The 27,509-nt window shown below is 36.0% G+C and overlaps 3 protein-coding genes across 4 annotated transcripts; 1 reads left to right on the top strand and 2 right to left on the bottom strand.

Moving 5' to 3' along the window:
- Window positions 514–7,849, top strand: LOC109711428 (probable serine/threonine-protein kinase At1g54610). Of its 2 annotated transcripts, XM_020234453.1 has the most exons (7): window positions 515–1,141; window positions 3,004–3,288; window positions 3,370–3,687; window positions 4,951–5,172; window positions 6,273–6,370; window positions 6,646–6,754; window positions 7,088–7,849. In XM_020234453.1, the coding sequence occupies exons 1-7, from the start codon at window positions 710–712 to the stop codon at window positions 7,433–7,435; spliced, it is 1,812 nt and encodes a 603-aa protein (XP_020090042.1). In that variant the 5' UTR covers window positions 515–709; the 3' UTR covers window positions 7,436–7,849. The 2 variants fall into 2 exon arrangements, with proteins under 2 accessions (XP_020090043.1, XP_020090042.1); XM_020234454.1 differs by lacking the exon at window positions 4,951–5,172 and having other exon boundaries at window positions 514–1,141.
- Window positions 10,742–11,714, bottom strand: LOC109711176. Its single transcript, XM_020234101.1, has one exon. It carries the CDS (start codon window positions 11,622–11,624, stop codon window positions 11,352–11,354), a length of 273 nt encoding a protein of 90 aa, XP_020089690.1. The 5' UTR covers window positions 11,625–11,714; the 3' UTR covers window positions 10,742–11,351.
- On the bottom strand, window positions 17,220–26,968 carry LOC109711581 (26S proteasome non-ATPase regulatory subunit 2 homolog A-like). Its single transcript, XM_020234718.1, has 26 exons — window positions 26,872–26,968; window positions 26,626–26,788; window positions 26,404–26,504; window positions 26,038–26,158; window positions 25,893–25,952; window positions 24,659–24,726; window positions 23,793–23,835; window positions 23,486–23,551; window positions 23,332–23,370; window positions 23,165–23,247; window positions 22,369–22,483; window positions 22,190–22,264; window positions 21,778–21,936; window positions 21,176–21,283; window positions 20,972–21,076; window positions 20,748–20,888; window positions 20,557–20,661; window positions 20,241–20,462; window positions 19,498–19,611; window positions 19,198–19,413; window positions 18,996–19,055; window positions 18,806–18,919; window positions 18,621–18,706; window positions 18,427–18,535; window positions 18,151–18,329; window positions 17,220–17,899 (listed from the first exon to the last, which is right to left on the bottom strand). The coding sequence occupies exons 2-26, from the start codon at window positions 26,737–26,739 to the stop codon at window positions 17,824–17,826; spliced, it is 2,679 nt and encodes an 892-aa protein (XP_020090307.1). The 5' UTR covers window positions 26,740–26,788; window positions 26,872–26,968; the 3' UTR covers window positions 17,220–17,823.

Here is a 27,509-nt window from a genome sequence, read left to right on the forward strand (position 1 = left end):
ATCTTTATTCAACGGTATGAATTTTTAAAACCTGCAGGGTTCAGGTCCGGGTTCGGATTTTGGATTTTTGATCGGGAACGAATATGGGTATGGATTTTTAAAATCCGCCGAGTTTGAGTCCGGATATGAATTTTAATTTGGTTTTCGGATTCGGGTTCGGATTTTTAAAAATTCGATCCAAACCCGACCCGTTGACATCCCTAATCTCTTGCCGTTAGTCTCTTGTGGATCATAGCCCTTCTCAACTTATTAGTCTTCTGGACCTATTATTACAGGGTAGGATGTTGAACCTATTTTAGTCCTATATTAAATAACCAATATAATGTTCCCTCTAAAATTTTTTTAAAAATATATAATATATAAAAATTTTTTAGATATCCCTACTAAATTCCTCTAATGCAGTTATGAGAATTGAGTTTAGAAGGGTATTTTGGTAATTTCAAGGTTTATTTGTAATTTTGAATAATAGTAAGGGGTGAAAAAAAAAAAAAATAAAAAAATAAAAAAATAATAAAGTCGGCAGCGGATTGCAGCCCACGGCCGGCTTCGGCCGGCACGATTTTTGGCGCCATCCGCCCTAAACCCCTCTCCTTCTCCGCGTCGTCGTCGTCCTCCTCCTCCTCCATGTCTCCGCCTCATCCTCTCCCTCTCCCTCTCCCTCTCCCCCTTCCTCCTCCTCCTCCTCGTCCTCCTCCTCTTCCTCTCGGCCATGGGCTGCGCCCAATCGAAGCCCCCGACCTCGCACTCTCCCCCCAGCGGCGGCGTCGACAGGCTCAAGCTCGACGGCCGCTACCTCCCCGCCGCCGCCGCCGGCGGCGCGAAGCGGCCCCAGCCGCCGCGCGGCCCCGCCGAGCGACGGGAGAGGGTTAGGGTAGCGGATGCGGCGGCAGGAGGAGGAGGAGGGAGGAGGGAGAGGGAGAGGGAGAGGGTTGGGAGAGACGATGGGGCGGCGGAGAAGACGAAGGCGAAGACGAAGACGAAGACGACGACAATGGCGATGGCGACGCCCCCGTCGAGAGGAGGAGGAGAGGCGGAGGAGATGGTGGATGGGTGGCCGCGGTGGCTGCTGGAGAACATCCCCAGGGAGGTGCTGAGTGGGCTCGTGCCCAGGAGCGCAGATTCATACGACAAGATCGATAAGGTGATTGTGTTACTCTCTTTTGATTACCGAATTCAATCTCCAAATACCCTGTTTGGACGTCGGAATAAGAAATCCAATGATAACTTATTCAGGTATGATGATCTTCTTATGTAATTGGAAATTAGGAATTCGATTTTTCGCTCCTTAAAAGGTCTTGAGATTCATGATTTGGTGCGATGTTATGGAAAACTTTGGCTTAAAGGCTGAATATGGTATCCGTTCTAGACATTTACTATATGCCTCTTGAGTAAATGGAAGTGAGATGTTCATGTGTCCAAACATGGCCAAAGTTATCTTACACCTAGATCGATAAACTGATGTGTTGCTCTCTTTCTAATACCCAATTCAATCTCCAAATTACGCATCATCGTTTCAACATGGAGGCCCTACTTGCGTGTCGGAATAAGAAATCCAATGATATGTTATTCAGTACGATAATTTTCTTGTGTAATTGGAAACTAGGAGTTTTTTTTTTTTTTTTTTTTTTTTTTTTTTTTTTTTTTTTTTTGTTTTGCTCCTTTGAAGGTCTCGGCATCCATGATTTGATAGGATAACATATTTCACTACGAGGTGATCTATCTTATCCTGAAAAAATGGTTTAAAGGCTACGTATGATATCTGTTCCAGACATCTTATCATACTCATATATATTAAATACTGTATGCTTCTTGAGTAAATCAAAGTAAGATGTTCATGCATCAGAACATCGTCAAAATTATGATACTATCTACAATTAAGCTTTTACTGTCTCAAATGGTTCATGAAAACTTGGTTTAGCAACAATCTAAATAGAATTTAATGGAATCCAAATGAAAAAAAAAATCAATTGAATTTATCTAGAAATGTATTTCTTTGTTTGGATTAAGTCAGATTTCAGCTGAATTTTATTCCGTTTTGTTGTTTGGTATAAGATGAGTAATCATTTTAATAAGATTACTTTTTCTATGTATCCTCACTTATATAAAAGGAAAGATGTATAATTAATTTGAGGAGGGGTAGTTTGGGTTATTGATAAAGGATAACTAATAGCAGATGAATTCTCACCAAATCCAACTTCAAACCATGCGAATTGGATGAGATCCATTTGTATTATGAGAGATCCCACTGAATCTTTCTGAACTGAATTCTCATTAACTTATGGTACCAAACAACTAATTTATAAAAACTAGCATTCAACTCTTTGAACTCTAGGATTTTGGGCAGTCAAACAGGATGTTAGATTGATTTGGTACAAAATTTATGTGGCATGCCTATGACAGAAAAGACTTTCTCCACAATGACAACATTTTGGGTGACAGTAGTGGTACCATTTTTGGCTACTGTCTGTCAGCCTTTTAATGGAGTATAGTGTTTCATGAGAGTTTGGCAAAAAGAGAAGTGCAACACAAAAAGTGAAAACAACCCTAGTATTTAAGTTGTATATTTTGTATTCCAAAGTTCTAAAAGTGGTTCAGCTTAATTCTAGCCATCATCACTGATTAGAGGAAAACTTGTTATCTGCACCTGGTGTGCAGGTACGTCCGTCCACCAGGTCCACCAGGTGTCCATCAGTTTTCCATCCATCTTATATTTTCAATCAACCATTGAATTCTTAAAAGAGAAAAGGCCGCAATTCAGTGGTTGGTAGGGATTGAAATATGAGATGGAATTAATGGCTGATGGATATGTAGTGTGTGATATACGGATGGACGGGGTGCAGGAATTCAAAGAGTAGATGAGAACAAGGACTAAATTGAAATACTTCCAAACATTTGGAGGATAAACCATCGAACTTAAAAATTTTGAGCAAAGTGAAACTTCACCATTAGTGCAATGCACCTGTTCTTTTTAATGAGAAGCTCATTGAACTCTTCTTGGTTCAGGTGGGTCAAGGGACCTATAGCAATGTGTATAAAGCTATAGATCGAGATACTGGAAAAATAGTTGCTTTGAAAAAGGTACGCTTTGACACATCGGAGTCGGAGAGTGTCAGATTTATGGCACGGGAAATTATGATACTGCAGAGGCTGGATCACCCTAATGTCATTAAACTTGAAGGCCTTGCAACTTCAAGGATGCATTACAGCCTTTACTTGGTTTTTGACTTCATGCAAACTGACTTAGCAAGGGTGATATCTTGTTCTGATCAGAGGCTTACAGAACCACAGGTTCTTATACGAAACAAAATATAGCAGAATTTACATTTATGCACTGTAGAAATCAGAGTTTTGACAGATGCCTTTGTACAGGTTAAGTGTTATATGCAACAGCTGCTATCGGGTCTTCGGCATTGCCATCAGCGTGGAATCTTACACCGAGACATTAAGGGTTCTAACCTGTTAATAGATAAATATGGGATGCTGAAGATTGCTGACTTTGGGCTTGCTAACTATTTCAATCCTAATAAAAAACGGCCGCTTACAAGTAGAGTGGTCACACTGTGGTACAGAGCACCTGAACTACTGTTAGGAACTACGGATTACGGAGTTGGAATTGATCTGTGGAGTGCAGGTTGCCTTCTTGCTGAAATGTTTGCTGGGAGGCCGATAATGCCTGGTAGGAATGAGGTGAGGAGCTATTTGATTACAAAAGCAATTTTTATGGGCAACAGAACTAGCAGTCTAGATCTTTTCTTTGAATTTTCACGTTATGAATGCTTGTATCTGAGTAGAATGGTGCATTTGCAAAGCTTTGAATTATTCTTCGTTGTACGTTGGAAAAGAATTAAATATTCAAACATCTATTCCATAGCATTAATAAATTGAATAGATAAAATTATATATTACTAAAAGCATGATTCATATTAGGGAACATGGAAGCTTCAAAAATGTTGTTGTGTCCATATCGGACATGTTGAGCAGTTCTCATAGGCAAAAATATTATGAATCCTCATGTTACCATTTATTCTTGGAGTTCCTTGAAAGCTCTAGTCTAGATTACCGTATTATGACTTCACTATTCTGTTTAATGTGCTTTAAAGATATTTCAGTCTTTTTCAATTTGTAATTTTTATGTGGGAATACTTTTCTGAAGTTTCCTTTGGTGCTTCTAGTTCTCCTAAACTCGGTTGCTTTTGTGTTCTTTTTTATTATTAATATCCATGCTTTAATTTGTATTTAGGTAGATGTCCTTACCCCTTACATATACATACATGGCGTGGGGCATAAATTGCCAAAATTATCCGAAGACAAATGCGACTACAAATTCCCTATGAGAAGCGATGCTTAGCTAGTGTTAATTATTACTTAGACTTTTCGGAAGATTTGAGCTGAACTAATGTTAGAATCTTAGCTTTGTCGTAAGTGTACATATCTCTTGTCAAATGCTCTATGAATAATTTTGGTGCTCACGCTTTAGCTTTTAATCAATCAAACAAAGTTAAGCATATTTGAAGACCTCATTTTATATATGTTTTTCTTTTTTTCTCTCAAGCTCGGTTCATCTATCAGCTAGCAACTGGCTTGCAGTTTCATGCTTTTAGGAGCAAAACATGCTCAACCAGTCTTTTGATGACCCAATCAACTACATTTAGCAGTTTGGTTGACTTGCAGCTCCTAATAGGCTAATGTCTATGTCAAAAGTTGTTCTTGACCTAAGTAGTTTATTTGTAGAGTTAACCAGTTAGGATTCTACAGACAAGTAGTTAAAGACTCTCAAGAACGGTTGGATAGTTGCTAATTTAGCAATTAATTTATGTATAGGCGAAGTAAGTTGTTTTTACTTTGTGTTAGTTTGTCTCATAATGATATATATATATATATATATGATGGAACTGATGAAGGTGCTTTATGTTTCATACATTTCTCTGATTCATAGTCTTTCATATTCAGATTGAGCAACTTCACAGAATATATAAGCTTTGTGGATCCCCACCAGATGATTATTGGAGCAAAATGAAATTGTCTCCGATCTTCCGATCTCCACAATCTTACAAACCAGCTATTTTGGAAACTTTTAAGGATTTTCCTTCTTCCTCACTTGGTTTGCTCAGTATGCTTCTTGCGTTGGATCCGTCGAATCGTGGCACTGCAGCTTCTGCTTTGCAGAATGAAGTAGGTTACTCTTCATGATTTGAGCATACTAGCTTTCTAGCATGAGTAGAATATGACAGTAAGAGAAATTTTACCAGTAGAAAGCATATGTTTTTTTTTTTTTTTTTTGAGAGAATTCGTTTATTTTTTTATAGAAATAAACTTAGCTGAAAATGTGAATCAACTAGGATTCGAATTTGGGTCCTCAGGTACCAACCACCAAGCCTTTTGCCACTTGCACTAGGGATGGTCGGTAGTAGAAAGCATATGTTAAGCACTTGTTTTGAGTTTATAAGTCACACTAGTATAATAGAGAGAAAAACCTTATATGTTTTTTTATTCATTACAACCATCCTTTAAGCCTAGGGTTGTAATATTGTGTATTAAGCATATTTCTTGTTGATTTTTTGACAATTTTAACTAAACTTCGTTGCAATCGTTTCTGAGCAATGGAAAAAAAATTAGACATTCATTATGCATGTCTTAGTTTAATACATCCATGGAGATTCCAAATTACATTGTTGCAAAGCATGAGTCAACAGGCTTGGTTGGTTGGTTCAATTTGTACTTTTCAATATATCTTGATTCTTATAATCTGTTGATTGACATGTTTAAATGCAGATAAACAAAGTGAACTAATTCGACTCTTGTGAATTATAAATATGATCAAAATGTCACTGTTCTGAAAATTCGTCTGCTTTTCTGTGACTGCTTATTGTGCAAGTAAGAAATGTTTCAAACATTTAAGCTATTGATTTATAACTAAGAAATCCTGAAGCATTTTTGGTCCAGATTTCTTAGCTTTCCAACTGGTTGTTCCTTGTCTATGTGCTTTGTGTTGGAGTCCCATAGTTCTTCCTATTATTTGTTTATATAACATTGTTGCACTCCAGCCAATGATGCTAGCAAGGATGCTTTCATCTTATCGGTCAATCTCCAAGCCCATTTCCTAATAATTTACTATTCAAGATATTACAGTCTATTCACCTTATGTTTACTTCATCTGCTTTTGTTCACTCAATTTCGGGGCTACATATGTGTTGCATATTAATTTGCGTTCTATGTATCTGGATTGTTCTACTTTTTGAAAAAGTGATGACTTATGATCCCTTCCTTTGCAGTTCTTCAGCACAAACCCCCTGGCCTGCGACCTCTCTGGTCTTCCTGTGATCTATAAAGAAGATAAGGATGACTATACTCACCTGCGTGATGGACAAAAGTAAGTTAAACCTTTTGCTCTGATGTTTTTCAGATCTATATTCTGCTCATGGAATTAAGAGCTTGTTGTGATGGTTTTACAATGTATTATTAATCAAGAAAGAGATAAAATTTCATGTAACTTGAGTAAGTATTTAGTTCGATGCATCTTGTAAGGTAGGAAGCAGATTTTGGTTTTTTTTTCGTATCTAATGGAAATATTTCTGCCCTCATTCCTATAGTTCTATACTGAAATATCGTTTTCACAAACTCTATCTCTCCATATTACTCTTATAGGCGCAAATCTTCTAAGCTGAAGCAACGTTCTTACAAGCAGAGAGAGGATGCCAAGAAAATTGAGGCAGATATGGCAAGAAGGAAAGCAGATTCTGGATCATCAAAAGAGGTAGGGATCTGGGACACCAATAACAAGTGGGAGGAATACTGTTACTCTAGTTTCCTGTTTCTTTGTAATCACTAATTTAAATTTTCTTTTGTAGGTACATTCATACATGCACTAATCTTTTAAGTTAACACTTAATTTGAATGAATCTTTTTTGTCACATTATGTCATCCAATTTTTTGAAGTTTTCATAGGAGCTCTTGGGCTGAACTAAACCTAACAATTGCCACAGGTGCCACTAATGTAGACTAACCATGGAATATTAACCAACTTTGTGGAACTTGCTTTTTCTAGATATATTCTTGGTGTTATTCCACTTACATCCTTTTTCCGCAGGAAGAGAAACCTACAGATGTGAGAGTACAGATACAAGAAATAGGTAGCAGCGTAGCAAGCACTTCTTCATCCATAACAAAGCCCAAAAAGTATGCAGTGGTGCCGGGTGAATCACTCTATCCAGGATCATATCTACCTCAAGAAGTAACGCAAAGATCCGATGCCCATCCTTCGGCCTCTAAGAACATCAAGAATTTCCCACCACATGCTGCTATTGAAGAGGTTCCTGGTGGTCCCAAAGGTCGAGATGTCATGCACCGTTATGGTTTAGATAGGTCGATCTCGATGTCAGAGTTCCACAGGATGGACGGAAAGGATTTGTCAAAACTGTATGTTCTTGTTGATTAGACATGCACAAATATTTTATTTTATTTATGTTTGGGACAAATGTACTAGTAGTTCCTAAAAACTTCGACTTACTGCGATTTGGTCCGTAACATCCCCACATTTGCTTCTTTTGGAAATCCATGACGTTATGCGACATTTTTGGTCCCGAAGAAAACAAATTGAGTGGTAAATGATGGACAAGATCATCACTTTGATATGTGGTCAAGGGGAATTTAAACTCCGGAGAAAGTAAAACAATTCAGGGGCCGAATCGCAGCGAGTCAAAGAGAGAGGGCCTCCTACATATTATAACCCTGTGAGTTTACTACTATTGAGTTGCTTACACATATTACATGAAAGTGTCTCCTTGTAGTTGTAAAAACAATGACAAATATCAATTTTATATGTATGTCGAACTTCCGTGTTCGTTTTATTTGCTATTCTTTTGTACATTGATCTTTAGCATAAACTGTCTGAAGTTCAAATGGTAACTGGCAGGGCCATATATCAAAGGAAAAGAAAGAATTGATTCTTATTCTTACTTTCATATGGAAAGGGAATTGTGTGATTCCCTATTTTGATTTTGTTTTCAGGAATTGATCTTCAGAATTGTTCTGAGAAGCCATGCCTGAAATCTTAATATTGCAAGGTGGAATAATCTTATCAAATTCCCATTCAGGTTCCAACCATTCCTATTCCATTCCCTATTCATGGTTGTTGCTCCTTTTGATGCTGTGCAGTTTCCTAAGAGTAGATAAAAATAGAATCTGGACAGTGAAAATTATATCGCAAAAAAAATTTCACAGGTCTAAACACATATACAGAATCAATCACTTTAGCATACATTCTACTCTCATTCATTTTTGAGCGGGTATAGCATTTTTTCGTCTATTTCAATTTCTAAGTAATGTTTTTTTTTTTTTTGAGAAAAGATAGCATGCTACCGCTTCATTCATAAAGGTAGTGAACTAAGCAAGGCTTTGAGACAGCGGGGCCTCGGTACGAGCGAAAAAAAAAAAAAAAACTCAAGGAAGTGTAGAGCGATTTAGTCGCGTCTTCTACATAGGGTCCTCCACATGTGCCAAAAATTGCGGGATTGCGCCAACAAAGAGCTCAAGTTCCGTTTCTTTCGCTGGAAGATTCTCTTATTCCGCTCCAATCAAATAGTCCACCATATGGAGGCAATGTAAGATAGCTCCGAACCCCCTATGGCACCGCCTTTAAGGGTACTAGACCCCCAAAGCCCTCTCACAGACGTGCAGTGTAGTAAGGATGTTTTATTAGAAACTTGACTTACCAGGAGAGTCATTGTAGATTCGCAATACACAAAGAGATGATCAACCATCTCAGGCTCCAATCCACACATGACACACTCTTGCTCACCGTACCATCCTCTTTTCAACAGATTATCCACTGTCAGTGCCTTTCGCTTCAAAACAAGCCACACAAAGATTTTGACTTTTAGTGGGGCTCTAATCTTATATTTTATATATCTACTTTTATATTTTATAATTTTTTACTAATAATTCAACAAATCTACTGATTCTGATTATAATATGGAGAGAGAGAGAGAGAGAGAGAGAGAGAGAGAGAGAGAGAGAGAGAGAGAGCAAAACAGGCAAGTTTTTATGCTTTGTGGGGTTGAACACCTACACCATGCAAAAGATCCACTGATTCTGCTGCAAGACAAAGCTGCTTAATTATTAAGCAAACACTGCAAGTGCAGCAGCAGCAGCAGCTTCTGGGAGAAGCTTCTGCTGCTGAAATTAATTTTGCCAGAGTTTTTAAGTCATAACTTATCTATATACATGACATGAGCAATTTCCCAATCTATGATAATACTATCACACACACAAGGCATGGGCTATGCATGCAATATCTACTCAACATTGATTGCTGTCATGGTTACAATTCTGAGACTACGACTTGCAGCTGCTCCTCCGTCGTAAAGACTTCGGTAGATTCTTAGATTGACGGAGATTGACGGGATTCTTATCGCCCGCTTGTCTTTTTCACTATGCCTTCTATTTTTGCTAGATTATCTTAGACTTACATCTTATTTCTTATCAAGGACAGGATGGATATGCTTGTTTTAATGAATACGCAGATACACGGAATTATAATTTCAAAAAGAAAAAGCAGCTCTCTATCTCTCTACTAACGATCGTCTTGTATTTGGTGAATTGTAATCTTTAAAACATGTAGTTTTGGATGTTTGTATGCATGAATTATCCAGTAATAACTTATGTGTTGTTAGAATATTTATCTCTATATACGATAATACTATAGAAGAAAAAGTACAAAATGATTCAACTATCTCTCTCTATCTAAACTATAGCAATATAACCAAATAGGGAAAATAAATCAATAACTTTTGGAATAAATGTGTATGTAACATATTGTCATTCACATAGGAATAGGTTTGATGTTCTATAAGAGAAATGCTTTGAGTCTCCACGCTGTATGTACCCCATTATATTGTTGATGTATTAGCACTTACGTGTTTAGGATTCAAAGTTTAATTATGGCGTTTGGGGTATAGGGTTTAGAGTTTTAATTATGATGTTGCCAATACATTAATAACATAGTAGGGGACACATGTAGGGTACACATAATAGTGTTGTTCAGATAAATGAATAAATCATAAAATTAACCCAAATACACCATTTGAAGTCATAAAATATTTCAAATATATACAAAATTATAAGAAAGGAAATGGAGCACCACTTAAGTTACCTAGGAAGGGTAATTTTTGAGATCCAAAGATTAAAACTTTAAATATATATCTCTGATCCAATTCTAATCATCAATACTATACTCCATTAATTTGGAATTAATTGTAACCTCACATTGAGGTTGAGTCACCACCTAATAAGCATAGATCTAGAGGTGCAATTTATGGACAATTATTCCTGTGTTACACATTTTGATTCCTCATAAAGAATCAGATTATTTATTAGCAAGAAAAGATTAATACTAACCTTAAGGAAACAAATATATTATAGGGTAAATTTTAAAACATCCTATGATTCAACACATTTTCACGTCACCATATCCGAGGTTCCAAATTCGAAGCTTAATTGCTTCATATTTCTAGCTGAGTTCATGTAAAAAAAAAAAATAACAAACCAAAAGAAAAATTGGAATAATTGTTCTCTTCCATATATTCATATACAACATAATATACATAATCTTAAATATTCAAACATCAACTTAAATTGTTTTCAAATATTAGCTTCAGATTACACAGCTCTAGTTAATTAAAAGACAATTTGTAGAAGGGACTGCATATTTTTCAAATTAAGATCAGTTATCTAAATTTATAACAAAAAAACCTTTCCAAATGCATAGATTATAACAATTCTAATACAAACACTTCCATCACAGAGAAACACAAAAAAAAAAGAAAAAAAAAAAGAGTTTTGATTTAACATACCACCAAGCCTAAATTACTAATATTAAACCCATAATCCACTTTTTAACCAATTATTCAAAACTTCATCCATAAGACACATATACCATTTTTACACTAATTCTACATTAAGAACAAAAGCAACCCAAAAAAAAAAAAAGAGTGATAAAAATATATATATATAGAGAGAGAGAGAGAGAGAGAGAGAGACTAGGCTTGTTTTTCAGTTTCTGCTCAGATGAAAAGCGCACTAATTAATAAAATAAAGTGAAGGCTCAATTTCACCTGTCCATCACTTATAGACGAAAACGTTTATGCTCGAATGCACGAACAACGAAATAGATACCACATCATATTACGAATAAAGTAAATATATGATTGGACGGATCAGATTGAGTCTTCAATCTTTTATTTTGTTATAAGTGCAGCGTTTACGCAAGTGCAGGAGGACGTAAAACCAAAACGATGAACAGCTGAGATTGAGCCTTCGGTGCTTTTATTCTGTTATCTGCACGCGGTTGCGTCTCAGATGCCGTAGCGGGCGTCGGAGAGCTTGGACTTGATCCACTTGAAGCCGCTGCGGACCGATGACTTGAGCCGCCCCTCGACGGCGAAGACGTTGTAGGCCGCGATGCGCCGCTTGCGCTTCAGCTCCGGGTCGGCCGAGCTCGCGAACCCGTCCCGCGTCCCGCTCGGCCCGTTGAACGAGTACGACGACGAATTCGCCGCAGTTCGCCCCTCTATGTAGCTGTAGGAGTGGTACTGAGCAGCAGAAGGGAAAGACCTGCTCTTCTCCATAAGAGCAGTTTTGTATGTGAGAGTCAAGAGAGAGAGAGAGAGATCTAAAGATGTGTGTTGTGTGTTGTGTAAGTGTGTTTAATGTAGGATGCCGATGACGATGAGTACGGATACCCAAAATTTTATCTTAATCTGCATAGGACGGGTTTATCTAATGCTAAACTCATATAATTTCGGATATAGGTATGAAAATGAAAATCCGAGGGATACAAATTTGGGTATTGATTTTGTTTTTATAAACCGATCAGAATCTGAATTCAACTCGAAGCCGAATAGATTTTATATATATGAATAATGTTTGATATTATATTTGAATTTGTACTTTAAAATTTTAAATTTTAATATAAAATGTATTGAACTACGGCACCGGATTTGAATTTTTGAGTTCATTCGGGTTTTGAATTTTTGTTTGGATTCAATTTTTGAATATGAAATCTTAAGATTTGTCCAATTTTGAATTCGAACTTTTTGAAAATTCGTCTTGAACCCGACCCGTTGACGGTCCTATATAGTTTAATGGATGGTGGGGTCCACTGTTAGTGATGATGGGTTTTGTTGGGGAAGAGTGTGGTGGAGAGTGGAGGCATCAATTAGTGGGGTTTGCCCCACATGTGATGTTGAAGGATGATTATTTGCTCTCTCCTTAATGGGGATGCAAAATGGATCCGGGTTCATTGAGCTTCCATATCGATCCGTCCCGAATAGGATAATAAATAAGAATCAAAAATAAAAAAAAAACATAAATAATTTATTTCAAATCTGCACCATAGAGTGAAAGGTAGGGGACTTTTTTCTTTCATTGATATGTTCTGATCCGCTAATAATTTGTCAGGAATTTACTTTCGCACTGAATAGAAAGGCAAACGAGGATAAAAAAATAGAATGGAAAGTGGATCTCGATTCATCGAGCTTAAGTCTCGACTAGTTCCAAATAGGATAATAAATAGGGGCCGAAAGAACGAAAAAAAAACTATTTAAATTCGCACCTATCGAATAGAAAAATAGAACAGAAGGTGGTAGACCTTTTTCTTTCTTTGGAATAGAAAAATAGAACAGAAGGTGGTAGACCTTTTTCTTTCTTTGGTATGCTCTGAACCATTAAAATTTTGCTAGAAATCTACTTCCACACCGAATGGAGAGTTAAACGAGGGCAAAAAAAGGATGGAAAATGAATCTGGGTTCATAGAGCTCCAGTCTCTATCCGTTCCGAATATGACAGTAAATAGGAGTAAAAAATAAGCAAAAAAAAAAAATCTATTTTAGATCCGCACCTATCCGATAAGTAGAGCAGAGGGTGGGGTATCCTTTTTTGTTTTTTAGTGCATTCTAATCCGTTAATAATTTGCCAGGAATCTACTTCCGCATGGATCTGGATTCATGGAGCTCCAGTCTCGACCTGTTTCGAATAGGACAGTAAATAGGGGCCAAAATAGCCAAAAAAAAACAATCTATTTCGAAACCTCACCTATCCAATAAAAAAATAGTCAAAAATGAGAGGAAAAAAAAAAAAGATAATCTATTTCGGATCCACATCTATTTGATAAGAAAATCAAGTGAAAGATGAGAAACTGTTTTCAATATATTCTAAATAGAAAAAATTATTAGCTTTAAAATATCTATTATTCCTAGAGAATCAATGTTGTAAAAGGTTATTATCTATTATATTATATGAGAAATAAGTTTTTTTTATTACTTTATAAAACAAATAAGATAAAAATGTACCCTAAAATTAGGGCTTATTTTAATTATGTAAAAATTTTAGGTGTTAAGTTTTACTTTAAAATGTATATTCACAATTGAGATAATGAGGCAAACACTTAATGAGAGAGTCAAATAATTTGAACAAATTTTATGAATTCACTAATATCTTTTTAAAGTAAAACTTAACACCTAAAATTTTTACATAATTAAAATAAGCCCTAATTTTAGGGTACATTATTTTTAATCTTTAATTTTTAACACCTTGGTCAGCCCTTTTTGGCTGACCTGTTTTCTTTTTCAAAAAAAAAAAAAAAAAAAAAAAAAAAACACAATTGTTTTCCCTCTTTTGTGGCACTTTATGTTGTGTCCACTGTATAGAAGCTACAGAGAAAATTAATGGGATAAATTGCACACGTGACATTTTGATTCTCAAATTTTAATTTATTTTAATTTTTATTTAAATTTTTTAAATTTTAATTAAATAGTAACGTATTATTTATTTAGAATTAATATGACATCTTAATTATTACCACCTCACCAATCATAATATATTATTATATTACTTTCGTATTAATGACATATTAATATTTATTCATCTAAATTGAATTGTGAAACTTAATTATAATAATTTAAAATTTTGAGTGAAAAATTATAGTAAATTAAAGTTCGAAAAACAAAGCGTCACACGCATCATAATTTGAGCATCAAAAGTGTTTTATTCTCTCACCTCACCTCTCTCTCTCTCTCTCTCTCTCTAGATCTCTCTCTCTCTTATTTATTTATTTATTTATTTATTTATTTATCACTTCACCATGTTTGATTAGTACTACAGGGTAACCACCACTATTATGACACATTGAAACTTTAGTGGGCATGTAATTGTGATGAGCATCACCCTCCACTTTAGATTCTCTTTCACTCCTTGATGTGATCTTTTTTATTTTTATTTTTTTATTTAAAGTACCTTTCTCTTTTCTTATTTTAATATTAAGAAATGTGGTTTATGCAAAAGAGATGCATGTTGTACTGTAAATTGGATTCTTATTGTTAGTTGTAATATTTTTTTAAATTAAAATAGATAGAGAGAATTTTACCTTGGTTTAACATTTGGAGGAACAAAGAGGGGAAAATTTTTCACAGTTTCATATAACCATAATTTTTTAATACTTAGGACTCTACTCCGACACAGAAATATCTTATTCGACACATCTTTCTAATTTATTAAAAAATATACAGTATTTGAGAGATGAAAAATATGATCAAATATTTAGCAGCATGTATCATACTCGGTCTTCAAATTGTTTTTTTTTTTAAAGTAAGATCAGTCATCTTGTTGGTGAAATATATAATTATACCTAATCATAAATGCCGAGATCTTTCGAAGAACAAAAATCAAATTTTTAGAAGGTGTTTGGTTTCTCGAAAAAGCATAAAAAATTATTTTTTGAAAAAAAAAGTTTTTAATGGAAATGACTCTTTTTCACAATTTCCGTTTTTCAGATAAAGTATCTGAAAAATAAAAACACTACTTTTCATAAAATATGGAAAAAAAAAAAAGTAGAATAACATTTTTCTTATGAACCCAAAAATACTTATCCAGCAAAAAAAAATTTCTGACATATAAATGCGAAACGCACCCTTAGTTTTCATTCATGCACAAAAAAAAAAAAAAAATTCATACATAATAAATTATTACTAAATACTTCCACATTACTTCTACATTAGCTATTTGTCAATATTTAATCAACAAAATTAAATTTTAAAAACTTGATTGCAATAAGTTAAAAAGTTTGAGTAAAAAATTATTATAAATTAAAGTTTGAGAACGGAAGTGTCACGATCCTAATAGTTTGAAGACCGAAAATATAATTTTATCCAAAAATTATATTTTTGTCACATCATTTGTTTTTTTTAATACTACAACCTAATTTAGATTTCTTAAAAGCCTAAGAAATGATTGGATTAGAATCTTAATTCCTACAATCCAACATGGGTTGTATAAATGGAGAAGTAATAATTAATTCTCTCCGATTCCTATAAGGTTTGTAACCAAAAGTCCAAAAAAAAAAAACAAAAAACAAAAAAAAACAACAACAACAAAAGTGAAACAAAAATATCCAATCCAATCTACTTTCCAAGTGAGGGAAAAAGATAATCAAATTCCAATTCAAAACAAATTAAGTTAAATTCATGAAATTATAGAACTGTATTTTGAATTGCACCTCATTTGGTATCACAAAAAGAGAATAGTAAAGTCACTTAAATTGGATCAACAATAATAAATAAAAAAAAAAAGAAAGGGCCCCATAGTAGAGTGCAACAAAGGACTACATGTTCACGTGGATAAGGCCTCTTTTATATGCAACTTTTTCCCGTACAAATTAAAAATTTAAAAGTCCTCTGAATAAAATTCAATAAAGGGAAAGTGTTTTTACAGTATTGCTAATTGCGTGTTTCCCTTTCCGCATTACCTAAAAAATCGATCCGATAAAAAATTAGTTTTAACGCATTCGCTCGAATAGTATACAATGAATCGAGAGATTGATCTAATATGAAATGAATCAGAATTAGTCTTAGTACCGAAAGAACAGTGCACTGCGCTCCTAAATATCATCATTAGCATTGCACGGAGTGTATAGGTACATCTGATGTACCGAACTTTCAAAATCTTATTATATGAAGGCCTCAAATTCAGAATCTAATTAATACAAGAACCTAAATATAAAGAAAAATCATGAAAATTAATAGTTAAATAAATATGTAGAATACACATGGTGTAGATGATAATCTCTCTCTCTCTCTCTCTCTCTCTCTCTCTCTCATGCTGTTGATAGGGTGGCGAATGACACTCCCAATTCACAATCCATAATCCATAGTAATGAATTATTTGAGAGTGATGTGGGTGGTCCCAAAGTGTCTGGTGGAGATGGGGGACAATGTGACAACCAATTAACACTCCAAAGACCCCCAAACAAGTCACTTTGCTTATTGTTGGTTCTTCTCATCTGCCAAAGAATCAAATTAGGTGCATAGATTAGGGCTATGCCTTTGCTTTAATCATCACCTTTATTATAGAAGATGATGAGCTATGTTGCTAGGTTGTCCTAGAGGAGCGCGACTTCATCGGATAGCGCCTTCAGCGAGATCTCACTGAGACGAGTACGACAGAAAAATATCCTGTTTGTTTTCGTACGTAATATTTCGTTCCGTATGTCGCGATGAGTCGATTACGATATATTTTCTACAGTTCAATCGAAGAACGCAGAAACATATTCTTATGTGTTTTTATCCTAACTCTATTTTATCTAATAACATTATATAGATCTCAATACCAAACTAAACCTAAGACAGTTTGGTAAATCACATAATTCATTCCAGGTGATCTTATTAAGACAGTTTGGTAACTCATGCAATTCATTCCGTGCTTGAGGTGCTCTAATTTAAGTTTTTTATTTTTTTCATGTTGAGTCAGCATATTTATATGTTAATATATTGGTAAATAAGGTTTTTGGACAGGATGCATCTTTGGCCATGATTCTGCTTCATTGTTGCACAATAAGTAGAGAGTTTGGAAAGCTAAAAAGCCCTAAGTTTACACTACACATAAGTTTAGATGAGATTGTGAGTCCCGAAAAGTAGGGTTTCAGGGTTTAATTATTGCACCTCTCCTAATAGAACTAAGAACACCACAAAACACTTCGATAGGACCAAATTGGTCGTTTCCCGAATTCATCTGCCAATATCTAGTGCGCAGATCAGTTCAGGCTCTGAGCTCGCAGAAAACTTCGAGAATGTTTTGCCCTGAATCCACTTTTGAGTTAATTTGCCCAAAATCCTGGTAAAAACCGCTAATATTGGATCCAAACGGTCGGCCATTTAGCACACATAATTGAATTAGATTGGATAAAGATAAGACGCAAAATGTTAGAGACAAAAACAAGATTCAGTTCATGAGGTTCAGGAGTGAATCCCGTGGGACACAACAAAACATTTTGAATCCAATCCCGTCTGATTCCAACCTCTCAGGCGTTTATCCCCTTGTTAAGATGATTCTAGAGCAGTGGGTCCAGGGACCCCAGATCGGCATAACATTACGAAACTTTTCCAATGCAGATTCTAGTAGTGAGAGAGAGAGAGAGAGAGAGGCCCTTTGGTGAGACAGGGCCAAGAGAGATTCAACATTACAGCACCAACTTTCACTAAATCACTCTTTTAACTAGATTCTAAATGCTTAGTCTGTGTCCTTGCTGCGACATTCATCGTTCCGTAATGAAAGGATCACTCGTTTGGCAAATGACATAAAGCTTGCGAACTCTCGGAGGGAACCTGCATTAATTTATGATGTCTCTAAAATAAATAAGGGCCCCGCACTGTTCTGTAACAACTGTGTGTATAAAAGCCGCGCTCGAAAATCCCAACTGCTTGGGTGCCCTCGTGGCTGCCGAGTCGCCATGCGGCGCTTGTAACTTAAGCAGCGAGATCCACCAAAAGAGAATGCTTAATGATCATCACGATAGTCAGGATTCTCCTTCAAGATGACAAACCCTTCCAGTACTGGCGTGAGCGGGATATATCTGGAAAAGATGACAAAGTTCAACACCTCATGAAAATAGGGGGGCGCAAGATAGCCCACAAAACAAGTACTTGTATCAAAAGAGGATATAGCGATAACGGGTTAAAAGTCAAGGGATAATATGTAGTTTTTCAAAGAAGAATAACATGTTCAGGGGGGTTTTCCTGCATTCTAGCCATGAGGAATAGAAAGATTTTAAGTCCAAAAAAAGAAAGCAAGCAAAGAAGAGGGTCATAAGGTTGTGTGATATACTTGTCAGTGGCAAGCTCAGCCCGTTCACCCGCAGCGAGCAACACAGGGGTCGAGTGCGTCTGGAAGCCAGTTATCGTCTTCGGTCTTCCTGCCTGACCAACCACGTCAACAGCCTGACCAACCCGCACCGGCACAGAGAGAGGCTTCAATTTTTCATCCACAGTCAACATCATCCTTGGCTACAAATTAGAAAAAATTGCAAATTCAGAGAAGGGAAGAGGAAAAGATATAGTTCTTTTGTTAATGAAGAAAGTAAAGAGAATCAAATATGAATACCTGCATAGCCAAGACGAGGATGTAAAGCAAGTAATGATATTTGCCCAAGATGACAGACTTCATGTCAAGGCAAGCGTGTAAAATAATAACAAGCCCAGCAAGTGCCGTCCTAAAATATAACGAACAATGTTCAGGCATTCAAGTCGCAATGGCGTCTGATACTGGAAGGAGGATGTAAAGAAAAGAGAACTCACGGGGACAGAAGGAACCGATCAGAATGATAAGGCGAAAGTGTCAGCAAACCCTTTCCAAGGTGCACGAGACCCTGGGCGATCCTCACCTGCATATGTCATGTGATCCGTGATGAATTTTTGAATGCTACTTTCAAGTCGCAATCGACAGGTAGGCGAAAATAGATATAAGCAAATAACATGCTTACACAAAAGAGATGGCCAGCTTCTTTGTAGTAGTAACTTGAGAGGTTACGAAGCATGCCGGCTATGCGAGCATTATTGGTACCAGCACCTATTAAGCCCAATGAGATGATTGCGGCCTGCATCGAAACAAGTTTGACAATCAATAGTGCTCAAGTAAGCAAACATATTAACTCATAGTGCACGAGAAAGTACCATAGACACATCAGCATCTGCATCGTGGCTCAGTCTGCTTAGGGTGTCCATTACGTTAACCTAATCAGAAAAAGGGGGAAAAGGATCAATAGAAGAAAAGTACTTTATAAAATTTAGTACGCTTCAGAAAAGGCCGTATCTAAATTTGCAGCTAGTTTCCAAATCAGGGCACAGGTCATCATAAAAGTCAAGCAAAAGGTACCTTGGGATTAGATATGCACAGCATGCCAAGAGCGAGAGGGACTGCCCTTCTAATATTCTGCTCCCCGTACTGTAACAGACGCTCCAATGAGCGCACGGCCATTTCAAGACCCAATTCTTCAGCCATAGCAATGAGAGCAATTCCAAGCACAGCAGGCCCTTGGTGGGTCTCGCCCTTGTCAAGATGTTGCGAGCAGATGCCAAGAAGCCTCTGGACCTACATTACAAAAGCACTTGCTGATTACAAAATAGTGATATTGTGGTATATGGATTTTGCAGCTGCTCGGAGAAAATAAGAAACCTTAAGCACATTCCCGGTTCCAGCATATGCCAAAGACATGAGGGTCACATCGCAGTATTTCTTAATTTTCTCATTGAATGTTTTTGAGACCTCTGCAGTAGCTTCAACACTCTCCTGCAGACAATTACCAATAAGGAGTTTAATTGAACAATCAGATGATGACAGCCAAAATGAGCAAAATAAGTTGGCAAGCCCAGTTCAGAAGAAATTTTGGACTGCGGCTTTCAGAATAAATCATGAAGGGTACAACATCATGCAATCTATGTAAATCCGGAAGCTAAAACAAGAGAAACATAAAAGTCAAGCTAAAGATTTGCACAAAAAATAAAAGAAAATGAAGTCTAAAAGGGATATGCAACAAGCACTAGTTCAGACACTCTTCTTAGGTATGTATATGACGGCAACTAAGCTGAAATATATATATATATATATATAGTCCGACTATGGTGCTTGTAAAAGCACCAAGCAGTACGTGCTTGTAAGCTTTTCGCCGTTAGATCTACCCCTTTGATATTTCCACCCATTAGCCACTCACTAAAAACCCTAGGGACCACTATTATCCTAACCGCACATCCCTTAATCCAATGGCCAAAAACTTACAAGCACTAATGACTAGGTAATTTTTACAAGCATAGGAGCCCAATTCTACACACACACACACACACACAAATATATATATGGTTAGTATTACACGAAATTGGCTAAAGTAATGACACAGAATTTCATAACGAATATGAAAATACCTGCTTTCCAAGATATAAAAGGCCAAGGGCCACAGGAAGAAGGCGAGTAAGGGGCTCGCCCAGCTCAGTGTCACTTCGGTCCATCAAGGCAAAAATAATGGATTGAGCAATCTCTTCACTGCAAGACCCAACATATACTAGGCCCAAGGAAAGAGCAGAAAATACAAGGAGTTCAAGAGGTGTTTTTGGGTCTCCCAAGAACTGTGATAGGCGAGATCTAACCTGGAAGTTGAGACAACACATCAGTTAAAATCAGATAAAATTAGGGCCAAATAATAATAGTTGTAAGTAAGAAAAAAGGAAAAGGAAATTAGACCTCCTCTTTATGTGAACCGGCATATGCAATGCCAAGGCCAAGGATTGCTCCAATTCGGATAATGGTATCTTCTTTGTTAATGTAGTCAATAAGAACAGCCAATGCCTAGAGGTAAACAAAGAATGTTATTCATAAAATATCATCGTCAATTGTTGCAGATTATCACATAAGTCAGAAGAAGAAAAACTTACAGGGTCACAATCGTTCTTTATACCACAGTTGACAATTCCAACACCTAACAGAGCTCCAGCAACGACATGATTATCAGTACTGTGCAAATACTTGTCAATTTGGGCAAGCCCAGAGTCCACATCCCATAACAGAATCATTCCCTACAATCAAGGAGTAAGGTCTTATTCTCGAGAAATGTAAGGGAAAAATATATCTTCGTGAGAGGCATGAATGTGAACTATACCAGGCTAGCAGCTGCACTGGCTTTACCATGCTCCTTGTTCTTGAATAGCCAACTCCCTGAAGACCCACCAGTAGAAGATTCTGATAGGACGGTCATCAACTTGTCCTGAAATAATAACAGCAAAATTTTGAACTCCCAGAAATATTCACAATCAAAGTCATAATGAACTCAAAAAAAAAAAAAAAAAAGTTATCTAGTACCTACCTGACCAAATCCAGCATTAACAAATGCATTAACAAATGTCGCTGCCAGATTCTGTCGAGCTGAATCAAGACTAGAACTTGCACTGGCCCGGCCATCAATCAGATGTACCTAACAAAAGAAAAGAATAATAACTGAGCTCACTATACAAAGCAATGCATGTTTGTGTTGATTGCTAGTTTCTACGAGCTATGCAACCTTTTCTCTTCCAGCAAACATTTGAGAGTGCATTTGTCAGTTGAATATTGCATGACATAAATAGAAATAAAAAATAAATATGATAATTTGCGAGAGTTTTGTAACATTTAGTACGTAACTGTGAGCTTGAAGTAAAGAAAAACAGTAGCACAAAATAGAGGCATGCTGTAAAAAAGTAAATTGCAAATGATAAACATTTAAATAAACAGATGCCGCAAGTCTAAAGAGATTCACAGTGCACTCCCTCGTGGAATTCATAATCTATGAAGAGTTGCCACTAATAAAAAGCAAAATATGAAGAGGAGCAAGCTCTCAAAGATCACAAATAAAGGTCAAATTCATAAACCATCCAGCAAAGCCCTCTATGCTGCTTGAAAACAGTTAGGCAATTGAACTAATATGAGCACCTTATAGATATCTTCCGGAGACTTGGGTTCCATGACCTCAATATCACGTGCCAGCGTAAGGTATCCTTCACTTAATTTAGCATTGTTAACAATGTCCTGCAAAGCTTCCCGATCACTCTCATCTGCGACTATGTCATCATCAAGTTCTAAAGCTAAACCCTGTGTCCCAAACAAGGAGTAGATCAGTCAAACAAGTAATTGAATTAATTCCAGCTGAATAACAGTTGGCACCGGAAAAAGCCTAAATGTACAAGATTAACAGACCAATATTCCTAATAAAATGTATTATAATGTGGTAGACTTCATACAACACGAGGACAAGCATTATATTAAAAATCCAACTAACTGTAATTTAATCAGAGAAAAGAGGCCTTCACTATAGACATTTTACGATGAACAAGGCATTTCTTACATGGCGTGCTATTATATACGAAAATTGCTTCTTCAACAGCAAATCCTCAGTTGATGTGTACACCTGCTTCACATACTGTTTTGGACACAAATATAGTGTGAATGAATGGAGTTACATATAACCTTGGATTATTAAGAATAGAATAAAGATATGGCCATTGAAATGCTTTGAAGCCAAACCTGAATGTTGTCAAGATATAGAGCAATACGCAGAGCACTTGCTAGATCTTCAAATTTGATATAAATGGTATAAGCAATGTCTAATGCTAATATGTCATCAGGGCTTGGTAGGTAGCTGCAATAAGTAGATAGTCAGAAATTGAAACCAACACTCTTACAGCAGTTTTAACTTCATAATCACACTGCTGGATTCCTTCTAACTATACTAAAAGAAATCATATTATAGTCCTCTCTTCATGTTTTAGAATCTTCATTTGAGATACTATCTGCAACTGACAATGTGTTAATATTTTGAAGCAGACCAATATACAAATAGCAAAAAATATATAGTAAAGAAAGTATATAGTAAAGAAGTTTAGATACTGGCTACATGGTATAATTAAGAAGATACCCCACTTACACCTGCAGTGTAGTCAGAAATGATTTCTAGCAACAGTGCTACCAAGAAATTAAAATTGCGAACACTAAGGGATCATTTGGTACCAGTTAGAATTTTTTTTTTTTTTAAAGAAAACCTCAAAGTCCATGCAGTTGGATATGCCAACAAATGGCAGGTTGTTTGCAGTCTATACGTCAATGAAGATTGTTTGGTAAAGACAAACAAAACTTTTAGTGACTGTTTTCCCTTTCTTGTTTGTTTGGGAAAGATGAGTTTGGAAACTAACAACCAATAACAAGAATGAAAAAGTCCATCCACAAGCACATTCAATCACATGGAATTTGAGTTTAAAAAATAATTGGTACCTGACAAATGTTAAAATTTCATTTATTTGTAGTAAGCAGATAATTTGCATACCTAGACGAACTAGTAAGATACAAGCATGCCCTTTTGTAATTTGTAGCATCGACATACTCCACTAGTAAATCCAGATCTTCAACCTGGATGACAAAAAAGAAAAAAGAAAAAAGAACTTTATATATGAAACTAAACAGAAAAACATTAAGAGAAAATGTTTGTTGTACCTCCATCAGAAGGTCCACAGCCTCTGGCTCAGCATTATGCTGCATCAAAATAAAAATATATTAGTTAACAACAAATAAGAATCAACAAGTTAAATAGTCGTGCTACACTAGAGCAAAGAGGGTAAAGATTTTCAGATTTAACTATTGAATCTACCTTCATGTGAAAAGCAACAATTTGCTGTACTAGTTCCATCAAAGCATCAATAGGCATGTCGTCATACTACATAAAAGAGAAAAAAATCAGCACAAAAAAGCTTGAATATTATAAGAAAAGGTCTTATGCCAAATTAACGGCAATAACCTATTGATAACAATAGAATAGAAAAGGAATCATGCAAAGATTAGTAATGAATGAGTAGTGAATAGACATGCAAATAATTAACCAGGTCATTACAGACAGAAGGATTATTCTATTACTGTAGCCAAAACAAATCTAAGAAAAGGCAAAGACTTGGTTTTACCTGGCGCTTTTGAAACTCTTGTGCTATTTCGCCAGCCAGGTTTCTGATATTCAAAATAACATTCAAGTAAACAAACCATCATATTAGCATAATTTTACAACAAAAAAACATTCACAGTGGTAGAATAAGATCAAATTCTTAATCCAAGAATGATTATGATAACCAATGAAAGCTTTCATTAGCTTGCAGCTAACATTAGAAACTACATCTAAAGATATAGACAAAAAGGAGGACTCAATTTGAGAATTACCGGGAGTAAAGAAAACTATGATAAAACATAAAAAGCACAGAACACTAAATACAATCAGTTTTTACATTCACGATAGAAATTACGCAAATCATAGTCATATTTGATCCACCAAAATAACAACTCAATCATCAAAACTATGTCATATGGAACTCTTATTCGGAAAGAAATCATTGAACATGATTTTCCTTATCATATGACCGACAAAAACATCTATGTGAGAAGTACTTGAATCAATTGAGACTCTCTAAGTAATATAAAATTTAAGGATAAAGAATATCCAAAAACCCAAGATACCTAGAATAGATAAATAAACTTTTGTCAATTCCAAATAATACTATATGTTAGCTTGAACAAATATTAAGATAAAATAGAAATAGATTAGGCCTGACCTACATTATAACGATATAATTTAGCATACATTAAGACTACTACCACAGTGCAATATTCAAGCATCCTATATCTAAAAATTCACATACATTTGCAATTCAAGTTTTATCCATGATAAGTTCATTGAACGTGACTGAATAAAATTATTCACAATAAACCAGCAATAAAAGTTGAACATGAATAGATAATATTATAGCAAGCACCATAACTAGTTAGCTCTATTCTGTACCTGACATATTCATGACCCCATGAACCAATATCTCCCTCAGAACCCAACAATCTGTACTTCAGGCTCTCCTGGGTAATACCAAGTAGGAAACGTCAAAACAAGAAAATCACAAAAACATTGCACAATCAAGGCATGTCAATCAAAATATACAACAAATTGAATATAGAAAGGCCAACACATATAATCATTACAACATCAGAGACAAGCTTTCATATCAATTGAGAACAATGTATCGGAATAATAAAAAGAATAGTAGAAACCTGCAAGAATGATGAATTTGCAATATAAATTCCTGTTTATACATAAATATTAAAGAACTTTATTGACATGTATCATGCCTAATTAAGATCTCATGTACCAACAGTATATCGAATTTTGCATTGTCCGTGCAGAGAATTATCATGCAAGACACAAAAGTGGCAATAACAAATAATCCACTTTAGAAGAATCGATTTATGTTGCATGGGCCTGAAATGAGAGACACACATCATAGTGCCCGGAATAAGGCAATACATGTTCTCCCTCCAAATGGTGTTGTATTCAATGTTTGTGAAACAGCTATTTCTCCCAAAGTTTCTACCATAAATTGTCGGAACTGAGTTCACACTACACAATAGTGTTGTAGTATTTCTTCACAACCTACTGTCGATGGAGTATGGACTAAAGAATAATACAAACAATTAGATTTGTTGATTCTGATTTTGTTATTTATTAGGATGGCACTCGTAGTGACTAAGGGGGTTGCACAAAGAGTTGAGCAAACTTCATAGCATGTCTCACTTAATGAATCACAGATTGATCTTTGAGGCCATAGAACTTATGCAGTTCCTTGCCCAGAGGTTATTTCTAGTCAGCAATAGAGTGATAATTGGTTCACCACATTTGATGGCTATTATGTTCATATTCCAGTGGAAAATAGCACCAAATAATTGAATAGTATCTTCAAAAAAATTGCTCTTTCTTTCACTTCATGTCTTGTTTTTTGTTGATTTAATCCTAAATAATTATTCTCTGATAGACATTTCTAGATACATTCCATAAAACCACATATCTCCTAAATTCTGCATTAATATTACACAGTGCCTTGACCACTAGATACCAAACATGAATTGCAAGAACCAACAACTGACTAAGCAGTACTAACTTTCAAAATTTTGGAAACATAGATCAGTAAACAAAAAAAAAAAAAAAAAAAAAAAAACACAAGAAGTGAAACTCAAACAAATTAACATACCCTTTCCCCTTCTGCAGACATTGTCAGGGCCAACACAGATAGTATGTCTGCTAGGTACTTCTGCAAAATTTGTTAACCAGCCAAAGCAATTAGCACATAATCGACGTGAGCATCACACAGCAATCAAAAATATTACGATCCATACCTTCAAATCCGACTCAGGCATTTTCTCAAAATACTCCTTCAGGGTTCCATAATGTGGTCGGAGGAACTTTAGAGGCTTCGGAACAGAAGTCATTGAGCTAGTAGCTGTACGAATCTCCTGCCTATATATACAATCAAATGACTCAAATTTCTTGCTGCAATATCGCAGCACAAAAGATCCAAATTTTCACATGAACCATATCACTAAAGAAAACACAAATATTAAAAACCTAAAGATCAAAGAGATGAAGCATCGAAATGAATACATCACGCTCTCTACATATGTCTAACATTGCATACGAATCCTATCATTATAACGCAGCATAAAATGAAACAACGCATATAGTAAACCCTAGAAATCGAGTACCTCATGCTCTCAAGAGCAAGCTTCTGAACGCCGGGATCCGAGTCCTGGACCCTCTCAACATAGAGCTCCAGCTGCTGTTTCAACGCCAAATCCTCATCCGACTACAATTTCGCACCCAAATCATCTCAAAATCAGCGACAACAACACAGCAAAATTCCGGATCAAAGCAAAGGGAGATCGAGATCGAGATCGAGCGAGGGGAAAGGGAGACGACGTAATCACCAGATCCTCGTCCTTCTTCTCATCCTTCTTCTTCTTGTGCTCCTTGGACGGGGGCTGCTTCTGAGGGGCCTGCTCCGGTCCAGCGGAGCCGCTAGGGTTTTTGTCGGCGGCCATCGCGGCGGCGAAGCAGTTCTCCGGCGAAGGGCGCAGGTGGGGGAAAGAGGAGGTGTCGCTCTNGTGGTAATTCGGGGCGTGATAGTGGTGGCGGTGAAGTTCTCTAGCGAAAGGTAGAGGTGGGAAAAAAAGAGGAGGTGTCGCTCTCTCTCTCTCTCTCTCTCTCTCTCTCTCTCTCTGACTAGGGTTTCGAGGAGGGAGACGACGAAGCGTTGGAGCGATTTCAAAGAACCGCACTATGCGCTAGTTCTATCGCACGAGCCCGAAAGAGTGCCTTGCTTGTTGTGAAAGAAACAAAGGGTTACTACTTACTGTGTCACTTTTACAGTTAAGTCCCTAGACTTAAATTTTATTAAACGCAAGTCCTTTAGGTAAACGTTTACGATCGGGAGTTAGGCCTAGGCCTTAGATTTACCCATTCCCTCTAATAATTTGAAAAACAAATTTAAAAAATATTTTAAGCTTTAAAACTTTTGTCTAAATAATTATTAACATTTTAAAGATTTATAAAAAAAATTTAAATTTTTTCCAAATAATATTAAAATTTTGTCCAAATAATTTTTTAAACTTTTTGAATTTTTTATAATTTTAGATATTATTAATTTTTTAATCATAATACCTCCCTACTAGTTGTACAAAACTTTAGTAAATATTTTGAATTTTTTAAATTTTTTAAAATAAAATTTATAAACCTCAACTAAAAGTCAGGAAAAATAAAATAAAAAAAATTATTGGGCCGGGTAGGCTCGGTACGGGTCAGCTCGAACCCG

This window comes from Ananas comosus, linkage group 6 (assembly GCF_001540865.1).
Source record: "Ananas comosus cultivar F153 linkage group 6, ASM154086v1, whole genome shotgun sequence".
NCBI lineage: Eukaryota > Viridiplantae > Streptophyta > Magnoliopsida > Poales > Bromeliaceae > Ananas > Ananas comosus.